Genomic DNA, 17,471 nt, shown 5'->3' with positions numbered 1-17,471 from the left:
TTGAAGGATATTTAAATGCGGAGATAATTTTTGGCCGGTTCGAGGAGAAATTGTAATGACGTCATTTTTAAAATCCTGATGCAGTTCTTGAATAGGTTTTATTATAAAAATACGTAGGTAAGCATTTGTTTCTTATGGAACTTGCGTTGCGTTTAACCACAGAGTTCTTATTATAATTAGAGATGCGCGGGAGCATACCTATTCAAATTCAAAAATATCTTTAATCAGGTAACAATTTACTCTTTGAATCGTCATTTTTTACATAACGAACGTCTCATCCGCCTAAAACTACTGCAGCTTCTCACAGCCTGTATAACTAGCCGGGGAAAAGAAGCTGCAAGAAAAACCTCGGCACAGGGCCTTAGACGTTCTTTTTTTGCTAACTAATATCAGTATCAGCCCCTGGGAACGAAATATGCCCAAAATGGTCATATTATATGAGACAACGCACGTATTAAAACTTTCCACATCATTCATTGCTTCTTTGGTACCGCGCTACAACAACTAGCGTTTATGTTACTACGCAATGAACGTCTGGTAGATCCGATGTAGCGGTTCAGCCAGAAATGGCAGTCGCTTCAAAAGCTGATGAGTTAACAAAAGACATGCAGACATTGCATGGGTTTTTCTAATAAAAAAGGTTTGAGTCCATCAGTGCTTTGGAGAGAACCTACCTACGGGCAAACAATCCTCGTAATTCTGAATCGGTACAGCCAATAGTGGCTTACATTTGCCTTCCATGCTTCGGAGAGTACGAATACCCTTCCTTTCTTCGGTTTGACAAATAGTAATATTTTGTGTGCTATGCCCCACAAACAATGGAAACGCAATCTTTAATCACGTATGAGTTACGCGGGAATCCGCTTTCAACAAATGCGTGTTGTCTTGTTGTGGGCTACTGGCGACGGAGAATCATTCGTCGCTTGTTATTGTAATACATTCGTAATGACTCGAGGAAGAATTGTGATGTGATTTGACATAGATTCGGCGTAAACTTGGTTGTTTTTTTAGTTAACGTCTAGAGTGCGTTCTGCCATGTAATTGAGGTAATAAATAAAAAAAGAAATATTTATGTAATTTTTCGCGTATTGTTCGCGTACTTTTCTCATGTTATTTTTTGTCTTATTTTCTTTTTTTTGTTGTATATTAGTTAATAACTACTTTATATTTGGATATATTTTTCCCGCCATGCAACGCATTAGGTTACACTGTAATGCTGTGTATACCTTTGCAAATAAATAAATATATAGATTCATGTCGTCGACATACGATACAAGGTAAAATTCACTGCTGCAAACCTTATCGGGTTGGGTAGAGCTACAAATCATCATTAGACAATTTGCTTGGAATTAAATCCTATAATAGATGGAGAGCCTGTACTTGAAAGCCTGTTTATTCTAAACCTACATGTTGGTGAGAATAAACCAGGAATTATATGCGTTGAACCGTTATTCGAGACCTATAGAGTGAGACAGCATTACTTCCGTTTCCTTTGAACAGCCCCCAAACGCCCCCCACCCCCGCCCCCCGGCGGCCGGAACGAAGAGAGGGGAGCCTCGCTTGTCGCAGGCAGGCCGTGATCGGCTCGTCACATTGGCATCGACATTCGTAGTGCGAACACCCCAAAAAAAAAAAAAAAAAAGCAAGTTTGTTGTTCGTTATTATAATTTTTTGAATTTAATCTTTCTTTTTTACCGTAAGTATATTTTAGATTTCTGCGGTACTCATGGAAAAATCGGCCGATCGGGCTTCTAGGCCCAGAGATCGCGGTAGGACTCCTAGGTCCAACGGACGAGATAAAAGTCCACAACGCGACAGGTCTACATTACGTGAACGCGCTGATTTACAGGAACGGTTTTCCGAACAGCCTTCCAGGGCACCAGTACACGAACTGACTTCTAGGTCACGTGTTGATGGAGAGTTTACTAGATCTCGAAAACGCAAACGGACTCCTAGATCCAGAGAGCGTGAACGTTCCTCATCCTCCAGCAGTAGCAGCGGTAGTAGCTCGGACTCCACATCGTCATCATCCAACTCCGACCAATCCCGGCGGCATCGTAACCGGAATTCGCAGCGGCAGCGTCATTCTTCGAAGCTACATAATCCACAGGATAAATTAGACGCGTTGTCCTCCCAAATAGGTACGTTTTTACGATATCTTAAAAATCAAGACTCAGACTCAGATAGTATATCATTACACCCGTCTAGAGATTTGGCAAATTCGTTGTTTTCGAATGAACCCTTGTTGAATAAGCCTAAGCCACCAAAAACTCTCGACTGTAAGATTTTAACGAATTTAAAAGAGGCTGCGATCGAAACAGCGTCTGATTCTAGGCTTGATATTTTATCCAAACTACATCGATTCGATTCAAGTGATTGGGATAGGGTCAGATATATAGAGACAGAGAAGAAATATCTCGCAACGCCAGGTTTTTGTGACTTAGATGTCAACACGGAACTGAGATTTCATGACCCGGATTCATCGTGGCTTAAATCATTAGATCGCTCATATGGAGCGTTAACTTATGCCGTTATCCAACAGAACGAACTTTTCAAATGTAATTTGCAGCAATTTATTGAGTGGTCATATAAATCTGAAACTGTTCTAACACCCGACACGTTATTTAATAAACTCAGTGAACTCTTTTCTGATAAGTCTCAATACATTAAAGTATCCGAAGATATACTACAACTTGTCTGCGGAAGACGAGCCGACACTATACAAAAACGTCGCGACAGCATCTTGTCTGGCGTAAGAGAACGCTACATAAAGGAGGATTTGCGGAAAATCCCACCTACCCGATCAAGTTTGTTCAATCCGGAATTGATGAGCGCCTTCTTAACTAAGGCCGGAGGGACACACAAGGTGTTTTACAACAATAAGCGTTCAACCGCTGGTGAACCATTTATGTCGTGGCGCAACAAAGCTGATAACGCACGAAACAAACGAGCTAGCAAATCCAACAAGGCCGACCATAATCCTGGGCCATCCACTAGCAAGGGTACTAATAATTTTAATAAAAACAAGAACAGTCATGGGCAAAAATCGAATACTATACTTGGCGACAAAAAGCCCACTCAAACTAATTACAAAAATAATAATCGCTTTCGCAAATGACTACCTACAGAAACGAGATTTGTTTTACGGCGGTTGTTTAAAAGATTACGTAAAGAGTTGGCAAAAATACGGCGCACCGGTTCACATCATACACATAATAACGGGATATCGCATACCGTTTCAGAGGGTACCCTCACTTATCAATCACAAACTTTTGAACAAATATCAAACGCCTACCAGTGCAGCAATGTCAAAACAGATTATAGATTTAAAAAAACAAAACATTCTAGTACCCGCACCGCCAACTCCGAGTTTTGTTTGTCCAATGTTTTTAGTGAAAAAATCGGATTCAAGCGACCGACCGATTTTCAACTTAAAAAAATTGAATCAGTACCTGATCGAGTTCAAATTCAAACTAATCAATATGCATCGTATTCCGGACTTTTTACAAAAGGGAGACTGGGCCATCAAAATAGATCTAACCCAAGCCTATTTTCATATTCCCATAGCCCAGTCTCATCACCCTTATCTCAGAGTTTTGTACAAAATGGAAAATGCAGTCGAACCAGAGCTACTTCAAATCACGAGCCTTCCGTTCGGGCTGTCATCTGCACCCGTGACGTTTGCGATGATATCCAACTGGATTGCACAACTATTTCGCAACAGAGGCATGAGAGTGATTGTTTATCTCGACGACTTCCTGATTGTCAACCAGAAAAAACATGTTTTAGCAGATCAGGCTGCGGAAGCCGTTCGAATTCTGTCTACACTGGGCTGGACGGTGAATTTCAAGAAATCAGTTCTGATACCGACTCAAGTCTTAGAATATCTGGGCGTCACATGGGACCTCAGTCGAAACTTAAAAATGTTTCCAGTAGAAAAGAGACTGAGAACACAATCAAAGATCAACCGTATTATGATCTTGAATCAGTGGAATCTCAAAGATGCCCAGAGCATGTTGGGCACATTAAACTTCGCCTCGTTTGCAATACCAAGAGGTCGGCTTCATTGCCGCCCACTACAGATGGCTTGTGCTCGTTTACCGAAAGACCGGCCGTATGCGAAGTGTGCGCTCGACCAAGCAGTCTTAGAAGAGTTCCACTGGTGGTTAAAGGCGCTCTCGGCGAGCACGCCTATTCATTGTGCTCCCATCGCACATTTCTTGACAACCGATGCGTCCGGCACAGGCTGGGGCGCGGTGATAGACGGCATTCGATTAACCAGCGGTATTTGGAACCCCGATCAGAAACCGTGGCACAGCAATCTGAAAGAAATGTGGGCCATAATTTTCTCCATTCACACAAATATCCATCGACTTCGGAAGTCGAGTGTACTAGTCCAGTCGGACAACAAAAGCGTAGTGAGCTATATAAGAAACGAAGGCGGATTACGTTCGAAAGCTCTTTTTCTCATGACACGGACGCTATTCCAGATAGTGGACGAGAACGAGATACATCTTGTACCTTACTATTTACCCGGACAGTACAATGTGGAGGCCGATACTCTATCACGACAAAAGGCCGAAGCAGAGTGGACACTGACTCCAGAAGCTTGCCAGGTGATATTCCGTCGATACGGAACACCGCAGATCGACCTCTTTGCATCGAAACGTGCACACCTCCTACCACGGTACGTGTCGAGGGATTGCAGAGATCTGTCAGCAGAGTATCACGATGCATTCAGCAAAATATGGCATTATCACACAGCGTGGATATTTCCGCCACCACACTTGATCCCTCGCGTACTTGCGCATCTAAACAAAGCCAAGGGCCTATTCTTACTGCTGGTCCCACGATGGCACAAAGTATTTTGGCGGCCAGACTTGAAGAACAGGGCCATAGCAGCCCCTTGGACATTGACGTGGTTGAGGCAGCGACTGTTGGACACTCGAACGGGAATGCCACCTCCACTAGTAGACCAGATGTGCCTAGAAGTATGGTTAGTGAGGGGTGGAGTCACTTACTAAGTAATTGGTCCACTGAAGAAAAGGAGTTACTAGACTCAAGTTGGAGGCCATCCACTAAGAAAATCTACGCTGGTATTTGGGCCAAGTGGCTCGACTGGTGCAATGTTAATCAGGTTAACAGTCACAACCCATCGGGATCTCAGTTAGCTAAGTATTTAGCTCATCTCCATTTAAGACAAGGCCTGTCTTATAAGACCATTTTAGTTTATAAGTCTACTGTGGCTACCTTAACTAATCCCGATTCAGAGTTGCTCAGCGCAAACCCTGTGGTAAAGCGTATTCTCAAAGCTATATCAGTCGCCGACGCAAGGACACGTCCTAAAACAATGTCAATTTGGGACCCCTCCCTAGTAATAAAATGGCTAACCTGCAATGGTCTGACCAATCTTACTCTTTATGAGATATCCCGACGAACCGCTTTGATACTCCTGCTCGCATCTAGCCGCAGGGTTCATGATCTAACCCTCTTACATATGGACAAAGATCACTTCTCGGACTACTCGGGCTATGTCATATTACATCCAAGATTTGGTTCAAAAACTGACAGCTATACTCACAGACAATCCTCGTGGAAATTGACGACAGCTGGCAACGACACCATATGCCCAGTCTTTTGGATACGTAAACTGATTGAAGTATCAGCACGAAGAAGGGGCACAGACCTGACTGATTTATTTATAACCGCACGAGGCGGTGTGCGAGCAGCATCCCGCACCGTGCTGGGCGGGTGGGTGAAGTCACTGCTGCGGGAGGCGGGCGTGAGCGCCAGCGCGGGTAGCACGCGCAGCGCCGCCGCTTCGTTCAACTGGCTCGACAACTGTCCTATCGACGAGGTTATGGCAAAGGGAAATTGGCGATCACCCAACACTTTTGCTAAGTTTTATTCGTCAGAGATTCGGTCAATTAATAATCAATACAATATTTCTAGAACTTTTTGTACTGCTTGATTTGCACATACTTACTTATATGTTCATTTAGCTATTACTTTAAATAATAAACTGATTAATTTACTATACACCTACTGTTTATCTCACACATTGGCATCTTAATAACTTCTACCTATAACACAGCTCGCTTGCCACCAGGCGATAACAAACACATCTCACTCTATAGGTCTCGAATAACGGTTCAACGCATATAATATAATGTTTTACCTTACAATAAAACAGTTATTATATGCAGAAACCTTATTCGAGACCTATATTTTAATTCCTGCCTGCTGGCATCCTTTCAATTTCACATTTTCATATACTCCAGTGAGATGCAATGTGACGAGCCGATCACGGCCTGCCTGCGACAAGCGAGGCTCCCCTCTCTTCGTTCCGGCCGCCGGGGGGCGGGGGTGGGGGGCGTTTGGGGGCTGTTCAAAGGAAACGGAAGTAATGCTGTCTCACTCTATAGGTCTCGAATAAGGTTTCTGCATATAATAACTGTTTTATTGTAAGGTAAAACATTATATTATGCATCATGTAAGAGAAATCCAATAAAACCACTATAATTAAGTAGGTATTATTTGTATATTTACAGAAGGAAAACATGATAAGTTATGTTATTAGAACATGAAATATGAAAATGCAATATTTGTATTTGTAAAAAAAGTAATACAATTACAGAATAATTATCAGAAAAGTTATTATGCTTTTATTTACGTAACCTGTAATGATTGAAATCAGAAATCCTTATTTCTGTAATATATAAATTATAGACGAATAGAATATGGTTATTTACAATAACAACAATTCTTATAAAATATGCCTAAATACTCATTAGAACTTACACAAACATTTTTTTTATAACACTTTCATACTCTTTATTAATTTTCTCTATTATTGGTTTTAAGGCATTGGCTTTCTGCCGTGCAGCCTTGTCGTTAGGATCTAGTTGTAAAACTGCCTGTATGTCTCGCCATGCTTCTTCAAATAATTTAAGACCTGTATGGGCTAAACTTCTTCTATATAACACCTTTATATTATCAGGCTCCAGTTTAAGAGCTCTGTTGCAGAGTTCTAATGCTGCTTCATATTCATTAAATTGGAGTTGACAGTGGGCTAAGTTGCTCAAAAGCTTTACCTAAAAAAAACAAACATTTTTAGTGTAAAATATCAATAGTATAATATTTAGTATTTTGGAAGGGGAAGAGGTCAAAATGAACATAAAACGCACCTTCAATTCTTTCATGTCTCTCATCATGACATCGTCTACCTCATTAGGATCCACGGGCTCCACTGCTACAAGAAATTTTAGTGCCTTACTGAACCTTCTGAATGCTTGTACGATCTTTTTGTCCTTAACCAGCAGAACACCCTTCTCCTTATGATGCACGGCTGCCTCATACAACCTTTGCCAGCTCCAGTCACTTATAACTTGCTCCTCCATAACTTCTTTAAGTTCCACCGTGCAGGATATCTCCTTAACAAGTTTCTTATCACTGTCTCTGTATACAAAAATAGCACTGCATGTCTCTCCACTGCACATCTGCTGAAGCAACAACTCAAAGTCTTTGTCAATGAAATTATCTAAGTCCCCAATAAGCATATTCCCATCGAAAGACGGACTAAACGCTACACTATCAGGATCTATCTCAATTTTACCGTCCTCGTTGGTGCAAATAACATCAGTAATAACAACTTTACATCGAGAATCTTCATATGGGACTATCGTATAATCACCGGGTGTTATGATTTTCTTCCTGATCTCACGGTCCGGCCGTGAATGTACAACAGTTTCTTGATGCATGGTGATGTCAGTGAGAGTTCTGGGATTCAAATAAAATAAAGTAATAACAGAACTATTCACTTTAAAACGAGAGTCTGCAATCGGCAGATATCGCAACTTCTCGAAAACCAAAACATCGCACGAAAACTATTTTTTTTCTTATAGGTTTCACGTTTTTTTTTTTACTGGCCACCAATGTTAGACGTAAATCCATTGGTTGACAGTTGTCACCACACATAAAACCACGCCAGGAAGAAGCGTTCCATTTAACGCATATTCGAAATAAATATTTTAGACCTTCTTTTCTTGACCCTGTTATTTATATTTCGAAATAAATACTTTAAATAATGTATCTAAAGACTTATACCTTATGTGATTTAACGAGTTAAACTACTGACTCAAATAAATTACCAAAACACTCACTAAATTATTTTTCTTGATAAGTGAAGAACATAATGAAATGAAATGCAAATGTTACTGACGGAATCTGTCAACAATCACGCGAAATTTTTGAATTAAGATTTGTATGTACGATTTTGAATATTATTTTCCTTTATTTACAATTTTCTTATCCCCTCATTGAATTTTGTAACGTCACTAATGATATATTTAGTATACCTAGTGACATCATTTATTTGAATATTTATTTGAATTTTTTTGGTACCTTGTATTCAAAACATTTAACCAAAATTCCAACCCAACTCGAAGGTAAAACTATAATTTCCTTACCATTAAAACAATATTTTATATTATTTATTAAACATTGCTATACTCAAGCCTGTAGTAAATCTGACTGAATCTTTATGTAATGTAAAATATAACCTCCAAATGTAGCAAAACTCAATATGACTTATTTTCTCACGGAGCGTAGTTACCCTTTATTTATCTTGTACTTACTCACTAGTATATTTGATAGTTTTTCTGTATTAATTTCCTTTTTGCTCTCAAATCAGTATTATTTTGTAACATTGTCAGGTTCGGTGGAAAACTGAGTTCTGTCAAAAATCAAAACACATCTCCCATACACACACACAACACATCTCTTCTGTCTATCTCTTCGGGGATACAGGCGTAGGCAGGGGTGTATAGTATATATACACTTAAACAAAAAAATTAAAACCATATCCAATTTTCAACATTCAACAAGCTTATGTTTGATTTTTGATAGAACACTGTTGATATTCCCATCTGTGATAGTCCCCAAGCAATAAGCAGCTTTAACATTATATATAAAATTCTTCTTTACCCATTCTGGTCCCACAAACAAAAATAGTTTATTCATTTTTGGTTGCAGACGTGATGAGCCTGCTCCTCAAGAGCGTGTGGCGCGGAGTACTCCGCCCGCTGGTGCGCTCACCACTCAACGCTCGCAGCGTAGCCTCATGTAACTACCCTCAACAATACAAAACCTCCTTACAAATAAAAAATAAACCAGGGATGAACCTGGATTTAAGTATTTGACAGCCAAGAATTGAATCCAATTATCAGACAATTCAACTGAACTTTGCTTGGCTGTCAATTACTTAAACCCATGTTCATCCCTGGCTTATTTTTTATTTGTAAGGTGGTAACTTATTGCACAAAATCAAGGAAAATAACAATCACAAATAGGTTTAAGTTCCTCTACTATTAATAGTAGCAGTAACAGTAATCTTCCTACTATTGTACTGACATTGTCTAAATTATTTTTTTAATGTAAATTATGAAGGGTTTCTGTTTGCCTCTGTGGGAAATAGGAGAGAGTGTGTATTGTATGTAAACTTGTTAAAAGTTAATTTTACAATTATTAGTAGCAAAATCAAATATGGGAATAATGCAACAGACAGAAATAGAGAAGAGCAAATTTAAAAATAACTGTAAAATTTTAAAACTTTTCCATACAAAAACCATAGTAAAAAAATTAAAAAAATTCAAAAATATTTATTCTTCAAAATTGGCTTACATAGCGCTTTTTGAATGTTAAAATAAAATTACATATTATGTAACTAGCTGTAAAATTACTACCACATCGGAAACTGTATCGCTGAGGGAAAGACGTGGCCAGAAAACCTCCCAGCACAGAGCCCTAGTCTTACTGTTTCATTTCTTTTTAAGTCCAGTTTGTTTACAATAGTAATTTCTTGTTTTGATGTTAAGTACAAAGTAACTGATTTGACTAGTTGGAAACTAGCCTATTCATTAATTTCTGTGCAGTGTCAGAGCGCAGCCAGTGCCCCTCATCAGACGCGATCACGGTGATGCTACGCGCGGCCGACTCGCCGGCAGACGTGCTGGCGGCCGTGACGTCACAGTTACCTGCCATGACGCACCGGCACATGCTGCAAGCGCTGCGCTGCATCTTCCAGCTGCAAAAAGCTGACAAGTTAGTACTGACTGTTCATTATCTCTAATCAACCTTAGTAGTCCAGTGGTTGAGCTTTGTGTTCCTGGTGGGGACACATCACAAAAATCCCTTTGTGTGCCCTGGTTGCATTTATTTATTTATTTTCATGGGATAATAAACAATTATACATGATATTATTATGTTAACAATCATCTAGTGAGTTGAAAAAGGTTATGTTAGAAATTAAACAAAAAATAAATCAGCTCAGGGCTTGAATAATAGATTTTTTAAATTTAGAACTAGGTAAATTGAATTTGTCTATAAAATGAAATGAGTCATTGTATTGAGAGAGAATACGACGTAGAGGTACTCGCCTGCCGACGTTTGTGCGGCAGCGCACCGTTCTAAACAGCGGGTAGAAACAATATATCACTCGGCCAAGCCGTATCTAACATCGCCGAGTTCTAGTCTTTCTGTCCACGGAATATGAGAGGTTTTCTTCTTCTATTGTGTGGCTTGTGAGGTGGATGACCAACCTCACCAACCCTGGTGTCAAAGATTACGTACTTACATCAGTAAATAGTAACCGGGACCGACGGGCACCGGCACGGATCATGTTACTTTCGGACAATCAGGTGATCAGCCTGTAATGTCCTAACCAAACTAGGGATCACAAAGTGAATTTTGTGATATGTCCCCACCGGGATTCGAACCCGGGACCGGATTCGAGGCCGTTACAAAGCCATGACCCTCAATGTTAACTAATCATCTTATTTCTTGCAGCTTCAGTCAAGATAACGACAGCCTCATAAAGGACCCCGCATTCGGCCTCCTCTGCCAAAACTTCAAGAAACATGTCAGGTCCTTGGATGTGAACGAAGCGATAGAAGCTGTTAAAGTCTTGACCTTCCTCGGAGTACCTCCAGAGTCGTTGCTCGTGCAAACGTTACTCCAACTTATCCGTTGTCAGATCAACATGCTGAACATCCGGCAAATTATGTTCGTGGACTTCCTTCTTTCAAGATTTGACACCAAGAACCATCTAGTCGACGCTTTGAAACTGGCGTTGCCTTTGGCGTTTCAGATCCATCTTCCTTTGGAGCTTGACAATCAGGATCTTCCGTTGCTAAAGGATATGTTGGCGTATTGCTGCTCCCACGACTTGCCGGATAGGTGTATCAATAATGTGGTGACAGGATTGCTTCTGCACGACCAGAAAATAGACGCACAGATCGCTAAGTCGATCATATGGTCGTTGTGTCAGACGAATTGTACGGAGAATGTGTACCCGACCAGGGTGCAACTGCTGCACATATGCTATGACATTTTGACACAGCGCATAGACCAGCTGACGTATGATGACGTATTGAGAACCGCTGCTAAAGTCAAGGGGAGAATACTGGAAAAGCATCCGGAATATTACCACGAGCAGCTGATGGATGCCATAGCTAACTACATGGTGAAGAATAATGTTGATTTTGAGAAGAGTCTGCTGGTTGCCAGGGTTCTCTCCAGGATGGTGAGTGACTTTTAATGAGATATATTCCAGGCTACGTTCTCCAAAAATAATACAGATGCGAATGATGCGAGGCGAAGAGCTATCGTTCTATATGTCTATGCATTGACCACTATATGTTTCTCCCTCTCAGACGACGCACTTAGCCGAGGTGCGCGCCTAACAGGGCACCCTCAGGCCTGTTGTCTTAAACGTTGTACCGGGTGAGAGCCCTCACCGCTCCCCATTTGTCCGGCCAAATAGTTAATGCCATCTGCGGCAAATCTACAATAAGTCACGTCAAAAAAAAATATTTGTTTTTCCCCAGGCACACACCCACTTAAGCCTGATCGAGTACCTGTGCCAACTGGCGGCTTCAAGCCAGACGACGCTCTCCAACGCCAGAACGAACATCCTCTTCGGTTTCGTCAACTGTCTCTCGAACAACAACTTCACCCCCCCTCCCGATCAGTGGGACTTACTGCGCAGACAGATCTCTACCAACCCAGTGTTAGACGCCAGGAGCTCTGCGTTACCGTGGGCGAAGTTCTGCCTTGAATTGGCATCGTTAGGTAAGAAATACGCCCTTTACGCGTCAGAGTTGGACAGAGTAGTCATTAACATAACTGCATTTATTCAATGTTTTAAATATACGCGGTTATTATCATAATTAAAATACATAATAACGGGTTCTTACCGCGGGTTCAGTCATCCCGTGATCGTGGCACTTGCAACAGTGTCGAAATATCGGGAGTCTCATATCCCTACTTTAAATACGGTAAGAACCCGTTATTATGTGTTTTAATTACAACTACATTTTTCGGCATTGGTATGTAGCTCATTATAGCTTATATAGCATCGTGCCTATCCAGTATACAGGGTGTTAGTGACATCGTAACGAATACTATAAATTCATTAATTTATATAAATATATATCCCTTCCCAGCCGTATTCGGCCATGGCGACAAGTCTCCAATCTAGGAACGCCTAAGATGCGCTCTTATATGGCTGACGTAACCGATCTTAGCAGTGAATGTACGACCACATTCACTGCACGTCAGCACACCTCCGATATAGTTATATGTCATGGCCGCAGATGGTCGGGCCTTCAGCTCGTCGCGTTTCAAATCAAGCTCTTCCCGACTTTTCTGTTCAAAGCCATACACCTTGGTGTTCACAGTATGCCTCCATTGCGGCCGATCTTGGGCTAGTATCTCCCACCGCGATGGGGCCACGCCGCATCCTTTCATGTGACGTTTGATCACATCTCAAACAAAAATATAAATAAGGATAGAAACAAGCGAGTCATTCCAGACACAAGTCTTTTTAGTACTTAATGGGAAGACTTATTCACAATTTGTTATGTTGATTTCGAAAATAAACTATTTTTTATTTATTACTACTAAGGGGGATGATCCAGACCATGATTCTCAGTCGATATCAAGTGAAAATTCCTGTCGGCAATAATAGGCTAGTTTCAATTCAATTCAATTCAAATTATTTATTTCAGATTAATATCCATAATTATAAGTATAAGTACATCAGATATTAAAATTAAATTATATATAAAATCAAATAAAATTAATGTTATTAATAAAAATGAAAATAAAATAAAATACATTGGTGCCCATTCGGGTGCACATCAGTTTCCAACTAGTCAAATCAGTTACTTTTTACTAAACGTCAAAACACGAAATTACTATGAAAAAACAACCTGTGACGTCATAGAAAAATGTGACAAGTCGAAAAATGTCGCACTTATTATTAAAAGAAAGAAAGAAACGTTTATTATAAAGGGACACCACAGCAACAAACACACATACATTACATACACACACATAACATTACATTTTTCTTGATTAAAATTCATAAATAAGTTAACTTAGTTTTTGTCAATTTTAGATCTGTCTTTATTTAGTAATCAAAATTTCATAATTTATCTTAGTCCTTAGAAAAAGTTTATTAAGATCTACTCTGAACCGGCTTGCGTGTATGAAGCGATTGATGAATGTGGAGGAAGCAAGAGAAGTGTGTCAGGATCGAAGCAAAATTCTATAGTATCTGCTTACCCCTGTGGGAAATAGGCGTGAGTTTATGTATGTATGTAGGAATAGTTTCCTAGGTCAAACAATACAATACTATATACACAATTATGTAAAAAAAACTTATTATAAGATTAATGACTACCTAAATGATACAAATGTCTGGTATTGAATGTGTTCCTCTAGTTATTAAATAACTTGTAATGTACCCTCATTGGTTTTTAAAAGATGTGTTGCTGTTGCGGTTTCTTGTCATTTCTTCTCCTCAGCCATAACAGCTTGCGAAATCACGTAAATTCAAAAATGTTATATTGACCTTCAACAAGTTTATCCATGATAATTACGTTGATTTCTGATTTCTGAAGTATTTCCGTCTTTATCAATAATTTCAGGTCACTTCGAGGACAAGTTACTAGACAGGGTGTTCTCGAAGGAGTATCTAACTGAGCATCTGAAGAGAGAGCACAACACCCTAGATTATATGCAGCTGTTCACGTTACACGAAGCCGTCAACACTTTCTACAGCCAGCGGTATCAGTTGCCGGCGCATATACTGGAGAAAGCTAAGGAGGTAAATTGCAAGTTATTAATTTGACTTCACTCTCTGAGCCCTAGTCTGCGGGGTTAGCTACGTAAACACGCGACTCTTTCTCGCCGCGACAGACATCATCTGTCTCTTTCTGTGCAGTACTGTGAGAGAGTGACGGGTGACGTATGTCGAGGCCTACATACATACAAGTAGTCGTTACATGAGCCATGTTCCATATACGCTTATCGCTATCAACCCACTAGGGTCGATTAATTCTTGCAAAATCAACCAAGACGGGACCGCTGGCTGGCAGCTCCGGATCTACATGGGAGTAACTGGGTTGGGCCTATTAGCGGCCACATAAAACTCATACATTTAATAGATTGTCATAAACGACATTTTTAAAACATTTAATTAGGTATATTACGGCCGTAAAGTAACCTGTATTTTGAGGGGACTGTGAGGTCTCGTACCACCTAAATATTTGGCTAGGGCTGCCACTGACACCAGACACAAACCTGACACTAGGGTTGCTGAGATTTGTAATTCACCTCATAACCCACAAGATAGAAGATGTTTAGGGTGGTATTAATAAACCAATCTCAGCTGAGACTGCCCTCAAGACCATGCTCAAGTTCCTGTTTTTATATGAGAACTGTCACATTGACATGACACCACCCCCATCCCACCACCACCATGACACCACCCTAGTGCTGCCAGTTGGTGAAGGCATTTGGGCTAGTAGATCGGGACCAACCTCTTTGTTCTTCTTCTTCTTTTTCTATCGTGTGGGTTGTGAGGTGAATTACCAACCTCACCAACCCTGGTGTCAGGGTTACTATTGAGCTGCCAAAGGCCCCTGACATGCCTCATGTATCGACTTCTTACTTACATCAGTACGTAGTAACCGGGACCAACGGTATAACGTGCCTTCCGAAACACGGATCATCTTACTTTTTGGACAATCAGGTGACCAGCCTGTAATGTCCTAATCAAACTAGGGATCACAAAGTGATTTTTGTGATATGTCCCCACCGGGATTCGAACCCGGGACCTCCGGATTGTGAACCCAACGCTCAATCACTGGACCACGAAGGCCGTTACCTCTTTGTTATAATGTGCAGATGTACCCAATGCACGGGATGACGGAGCAGCTGGAGGAGAGCTTAGCGAGCGGGCTGGGCGGGAATGAGTACCTCGTCAGGAACGTGGTACTGCCCAACGGCATCGTCGCAGGTGAGGAGACATCATTTTCTTTGCCTTTCCTACCCTACCCTTGCCTTTACTACTCCACCGGCGTAGTCGATATTTCCCTCATTCAGCGCTTATCGCTATTGGCCAACTACACTTGGCATTCGAAGTCATTGTTCAACTTACACGCGAATTGGGTCGTGTAATAGGTTCAAGATAAGATAATCGTTTGTTTGAGAATTAGTAATTTGCTGTTCTGGGAGCAAATAAAAAACATAGAACACGTTCGTCTTGTTGTCCCGGGCATGTCGTAAAATCCGACAGAGGGATTGTGTCCTCTAACATGATGGACTAATGTTATGGGCGATAGGCTGATCCCTTATCACCGTAAGGTTTATCATATCCAGCTTACGACATCGTATCAACAGTGGCTGCAAGTTGTCTTTGATAACTTGTGGCTCTGCCCACCCCATTAGGGATTACGGGCGTGAGTTTATGTATGTTGATTGATTGATAAAACTAATAAAAACATTTTTTTTTCTATTTAACTTATTTATAAATTTTAATCAAGAAAAACGTAATAATAAGTCCGACATTTTGTCACGTTTTTCTATGACGTCACAGGTTGCTTTTTCATACAAATTCCATAGTAATTTCGTGTTTTGACGTTTAGTAAAAAGTATCTGATTTGACTAATAGGCTAGTTTCCAACTAGTCAAATCAGTAACTTTTTACTAAACGTCAAAATACGAAATTACTATGGAATTTGTATGATAAAGCGCGCTGTGACGTCATAGAAAAACGTGACAAAATGTCGGACTTATTATTACGTTTTTCTTGATTCAAATTCATAAATAAGTTTAATAGAAAAAAGAAAATGTTTTTCGTTAGTTTTAGATCTGTCTTTATTTAGTAATCAGAATTTCATAATTCATCTTGAATCTATTACACGACCTAATTAGAAATTGCCTATTATAATTAAATTGATCTGATGACCGCCTATGTGTTTCAGACTTACTCATGTGTCTGAAAGGAGGGTATCCGATAGCGTTACCAGTGCGAAGTTGTAACGAGAAGATCCCCATTGAGAAGCTACTTCTACCCAGAGGCGGCATTCCGTAAGTACTTGACCACGTATCAGAGATTGTAAATGATAAATGACGGTGTTTAACAAAGCAAAAAGAAATGTTGCCAGAGTAAAAAAATATTTTCTTTCAAATACTGACTAGTTTGAGGAGCTCGGTGGCGCAGCGGTAAACGCGCTCGGTCTGTGATTGCTGGAGTTAAGCAACTTTCGCAAAGGCCTGTCATAGGATGGGTGACCACAAAAAAAAGTTTTCATCTCGAGCTCCTCCGTGCTTCGGGAGGCACGTTAAGCCGTTGGTCCCGGCTGCATTAACAGTCGTTAATAACCACCAATCCGCACTGGGCCCGCGTGATGGTTTAAGGCCCGATCTCCCTATCCATCCATAGGGTAGGCCAGTGCCCCAGCAGTGGGGACGTTAATGGGCTGATGATGATGATGATGACTAGTTGCTGTTATGTTATAAAATAGAGATCTGAGACGTTATAAATGTAATTATTTTTTCCAGAGTGTGCATAATGAACTTCAATCAGGGCTGCTTCTCAATGAACAGCAGCCGTCTCCGAGGAATCTTTCGCCTCGTTCTCGATATCTTGGAAAAGCAAGGCTACGCCGCCGTCGCCGTCAACGTAAACGAGTGGCTGGCAGCACCCGCGCACGAACGCACGCCCTACCTTATGCGTGAAGTTGGCTACAAATGCGGCGAGATCGGCATGAAGTTATCTATCACTTGATTCCCCGCCGGAAAAAAATAACTTGGTTTGTAATTTTATCTGTGATATATTGGAGACGATTTATTTGTGAAATTCTAGGTGAATAAACAACGTCTTAGACTGAATTTTTGTCTTTCAATTATTTATAAATTTCATAAATGGGTCACGGTTTCAGTTGGTTTTTGCTAGCCGTTATTTTACCGACTTCAAAAAAGGAGGAGGTTCTCAATTCGACCGTATGTTTTTCTTTAAGTGGCGTAGTTTACTTTCATCAGCACAGGTTAAGCTAGTCATTAAGCCAAGATTACTACCAAATGTTAATAAACTTGTAGTAATGGCAACATTTGTCGATCTG

General features: G+C 40.6%; 4 protein-coding genes across 5 annotated transcripts in view; 2 read left to right on the top strand and 2 right to left on the bottom strand.

Annotated features, from left to right (window-relative positions):
• LOC126375344 (ATP synthase-coupling factor 6, mitochondrial) overlaps positions 1–17,471 on the bottom strand; it is a 153,017-nt gene that overhangs the window by 130,374 nt on the left and 5,172 nt on the right. The gene's annotated exons all lie outside the window — the stretch shown is intronic.
• LOC126375042 (uncharacterized) lies at positions 3,606–6,148 on the top strand. Its single transcript, XM_050021884.1, has 3 exons — positions 3,606–4,687; positions 5,584–5,857; positions 6,095–6,148. Exons 1-3 carry the CDS (start codon positions 3,606–3,608, stop codon positions 6,146–6,148), a joined length of 1,410 nt encoding a protein of 469 aa, XP_049877841.1.
• Positions 6,649–7,923, bottom strand: LOC126375313 (uncharacterized). Its single transcript, XM_050022255.1, has 2 exons — positions 7,188–7,923; positions 6,649–7,094 (listed from the first exon to the last, which is right to left on the bottom strand). The coding sequence occupies exons 1-2, from the start codon at positions 7,758–7,760 to the stop codon at positions 6,798–6,800; spliced, it is 870 nt and encodes a 289-aa protein (XP_049878212.1). The 5' UTR covers positions 7,761–7,923; the 3' UTR covers positions 6,649–6,797.
• On the top strand, positions 8,133–17,241 carry LOC126375261 (uncharacterized). Of its 2 annotated transcripts, none has more exons than XM_050022185.1 (9): positions 8,133–8,263; positions 9,034–9,123; positions 9,933–10,101; positions 10,846–11,581; positions 11,886–12,129; positions 13,992–14,170; positions 15,253–15,364; positions 16,332–16,437; positions 16,912–17,241. In XM_050022185.1, the coding sequence occupies exons 2-9, from the start codon at positions 9,039–9,041 to the stop codon at positions 17,135–17,137; spliced, it is 1,857 nt and encodes a 618-aa protein (XP_049878142.1). In that variant the 5' UTR covers positions 8,133–8,263; positions 9,034–9,038; the 3' UTR covers positions 17,138–17,241. The 2 variants fall into 2 exon arrangements, with proteins under 2 accessions (XP_049878142.1, XP_049878143.1); XM_050022186.1 differs by lacking the exon at positions 8,133–8,263 and adding an exon at positions 8,275–8,447.

Source organism: Pectinophora gossypiella, chromosome 18, assembly GCF_024362695.1.
Source record: "Pectinophora gossypiella chromosome 18, ilPecGoss1.1, whole genome shotgun sequence".
Taxonomy (NCBI): domain Eukaryota; kingdom Metazoa; phylum Arthropoda; class Insecta; order Lepidoptera; family Gelechiidae; genus Pectinophora; species Pectinophora gossypiella.
This window is presented reverse-complemented; position numbering and strand designations above follow the sequence as displayed.

Excerpts from the sequence above, each read along its gene's own strand:
- LOC126375313 (XM_050022255.1), bottom strand. The coding sequence starts at position 7,760 with ATGCATCAAGAAACTGTTGTACATTCACGGCCGGACCGTGAGATCAGG. Across the intron at positions 7,095-7,187 it reads GAGACATGAAAGAATTGAAG|GTAAAGCTTTTGAGCAACTT; the intron begins GTGCGTTTTATG and ends TGTTTTTTTTAG.
- LOC126375042 (XM_050021884.1), top strand. The coding sequence starts at position 3,606 with ATGGAAAATGCAGTCGAACCAGAGCTACTTCAAATCACGAGCCTTCCG. Across the intron at positions 4,688-5,583 it reads CGTGCACACCTCCTACCACG|ACAATCCTCGTGGAAATTGA; the intron begins GTACGTGTCGAG and ends CTATACTCACAG. Across the intron at positions 5,858-6,094 it reads ACAACTGTCCTATCGACGAG|CTCGCTTGCCACCAGGCGAT; the intron begins GTTATGGCAAAG and ends CCTATAACACAG.
- LOC126375261 (XM_050022185.1), top strand. The coding sequence starts at position 9,039 with ATGAGCCTGCTCCTCAAGAGCGTGTGGCGCGGAGTACTCCGCCCGCTG. Across the intron at positions 15,365-16,331 it reads GCCCAACGGCATCGTCGCAG|ACTTACTCATGTGTCTGAAA; the intron begins GTGAGGAGACAT and ends TATGTGTTTCAG. Across the intron at positions 16,438-16,911 it reads CTACCCAGAGGCGGCATTCC|AGTGTGCATAATGAACTTCA; the intron begins GTAAGTACTTGA and ends TATTTTTTCCAG.